The 1,805-nt window shown below is 42.5% G+C and overlaps 1 protein-coding gene across 2 annotated transcripts in view; it reads left to right on the forward strand.

Moving 5' to 3' along the window:
* Window positions 1-1,315: 1,315 nt before the first annotated feature.
* The window catches only part of si:ch211-28p3.4 (E3 ubiquitin-protein ligase TRIM39), a 3,093-nt gene continuing 2,603 nt past the window's right edge, over window positions 1,316-1,805 (forward strand). The window contains exons 1-3 of one of the 2 annotated variants that reach the window (XM_027024912.2): window positions 1,316-1,410; window positions 1,519-1,614; window positions 1,715-1,805. The exon at window positions 1,715-1,805 is cut by the window's right edge and continues 137 nt beyond it. In XM_027024912.2, the coding sequence (XP_026880713.2) occupies window positions 1,393-1,410; window positions 1,519-1,614; window positions 1,715-1,805 (205 nt within the window). In that variant the 5' untranslated portion in view covers window positions 1,316-1,392. The remainder of the gene's footprint in view (window positions 1,411-1,518; window positions 1,615-1,714) is intronic. The other variant, XM_027024913.2, reaches the window with a different exon arrangement.

Consider the following 1,805-nt stretch of genomic DNA (forward strand, 5'->3'; position numbering starts at 1 on the left):
GAGTGGAGGGCAGCTGTAGGTGGCCTTGTGGCCGATCGCATGTGCACGCGCTCATCACACCCAGCCATGGCGGTGGCCCCTCCTGGAGAGCCCACAGGGTGAGGGCCATGGCCTATTTTCTGCTCCAAAACTGTTGACTGACAAACTGGCAATTGCAGCATTAAAAAGGGAGTCCAACACACGTACACATGCATATATACATGTTTAGTTTTGGCATTGTACAGCACTATGAGGTTACACTCACTATGAGGTTAAATGTAGGAAGTCAGCTTTAATATAAAGGTATTTAAATCTACACTGGATAAATCATAAAATAATCCCCTTTTCAGGGGAATATAAGGAAATGGACAACTTTCCACTTACTTCTTTATTTTGCATAATGAATAGAACAACAAACCACCATGACATGATGGTATGATGGGAAGATGAGATAAAAATAAAGATTACCTGGAACAAGTGACGGAATGAGGAACATGTGGTTTAAAAAGAAGCTCCTTATCCAAAATAATCTGCCTCATTACCTCATGGGGAGCATGGCAGTATGGGCATGGCCATATGAATCACTGTTTGTGTTTATAGATCATGTTAGTGTTGAATTACAGAGGACCTGAAAATCTCTGCTTTATAGGTCTGGCAGAGCATTAACAGGACAAATAACCAGCATACCCAGCTGAAACATTTACAAGCTACTAAACATGTTAAATACATTTAGGGTTCCATTCTTTGTCCAAATACTTGTGGTTCCCTGACATCAAGGAACTAATTATAAACATAGCTGTTGTTTTTATATGAAACACCAAGTACAGATATAAATACACTCGAGTGAAAGCTGACATTTGGCCACTTTAGCCTTAGAGACTTTAGTCATGCTAAAGCCAATGTGTGGGAATACAGAGCTAACACAACAACAAAAAAAAGTCACTGTCCAAATCCTTTGTGACAGCACTCCAGTTACCATCTTCACTTAATAAATCATGGCTTTATGACCTCTGATTTAAATGTGTAAACATTTGTTCTTGCATGCACCTACACATGCGGTGCTGTTGGAGACCTTGTGCATGAGTAGCAGATATAAATAGAACTCTGTTTGCCTGGTGACCTCTGATGTGGAAACACCACTGTCAGCCCACAACAAAGCCCTAGAACGGCTCCTCCTCTCCACAGCCATGAGGAGGTGCACCTGTGCCTACACCTCCTGACCAAATTTAGGGACCTCCACAGTACAACTTGAATCCTTCCCAAGGCGCAGGGTCAGCAGATACCGTGACCGACACCACACATTCCAACCTTGACATCCCAGCAGTGCAATATATAGGCTGGGGTCCATTCCTGGGGCAGTGGAAAGGGGAAGAGAATGTTTGTGGAACACTTAGCTGAAGAGCGACTGTAAGCATGATGGCTCCATGTCAGGTAAGCACCCAACTCGGCTGCATTTCAGGTCAAAATCTCAGACTCTGAGTGCAATGTGGACACAATATGTTGGTAACTCACTATTTCTGTTAATACATCACGTTTAAGGATGCACTTACAAAACAACAAGAAAGCCTGAAAAAGCACCGAAACTTTCTTGCTTACCGAATGAACAAACTGTCAGCGAAGAAAATGGACTTGAGTGTAAGTCATACAATCTCGCCTACGTTTTGCATAAACAGTGTTGTGTGTCCAATCATTCTGCCATATGGTTTTAATTGTTTTGGCATACCGTTGCTTTCAGAAGAAGACAGCAGCGCTGAAAGAAAAGATAAAGATGAAGTATGATGACATCAAACGTGTGCTAGATGAGGATCTAGGAATCACACTGTGCC

The sequence above is a fragment of the Electrophorus electricus genome, chromosome 14 (genome assembly GCF_013358815.1).
Source record: "Electrophorus electricus isolate fEleEle1 chromosome 14, fEleEle1.pri, whole genome shotgun sequence".
Classification (NCBI taxonomy): Eukaryota; Metazoa; Chordata; class Actinopteri; order Gymnotiformes; family Gymnotidae; genus Electrophorus; species Electrophorus electricus.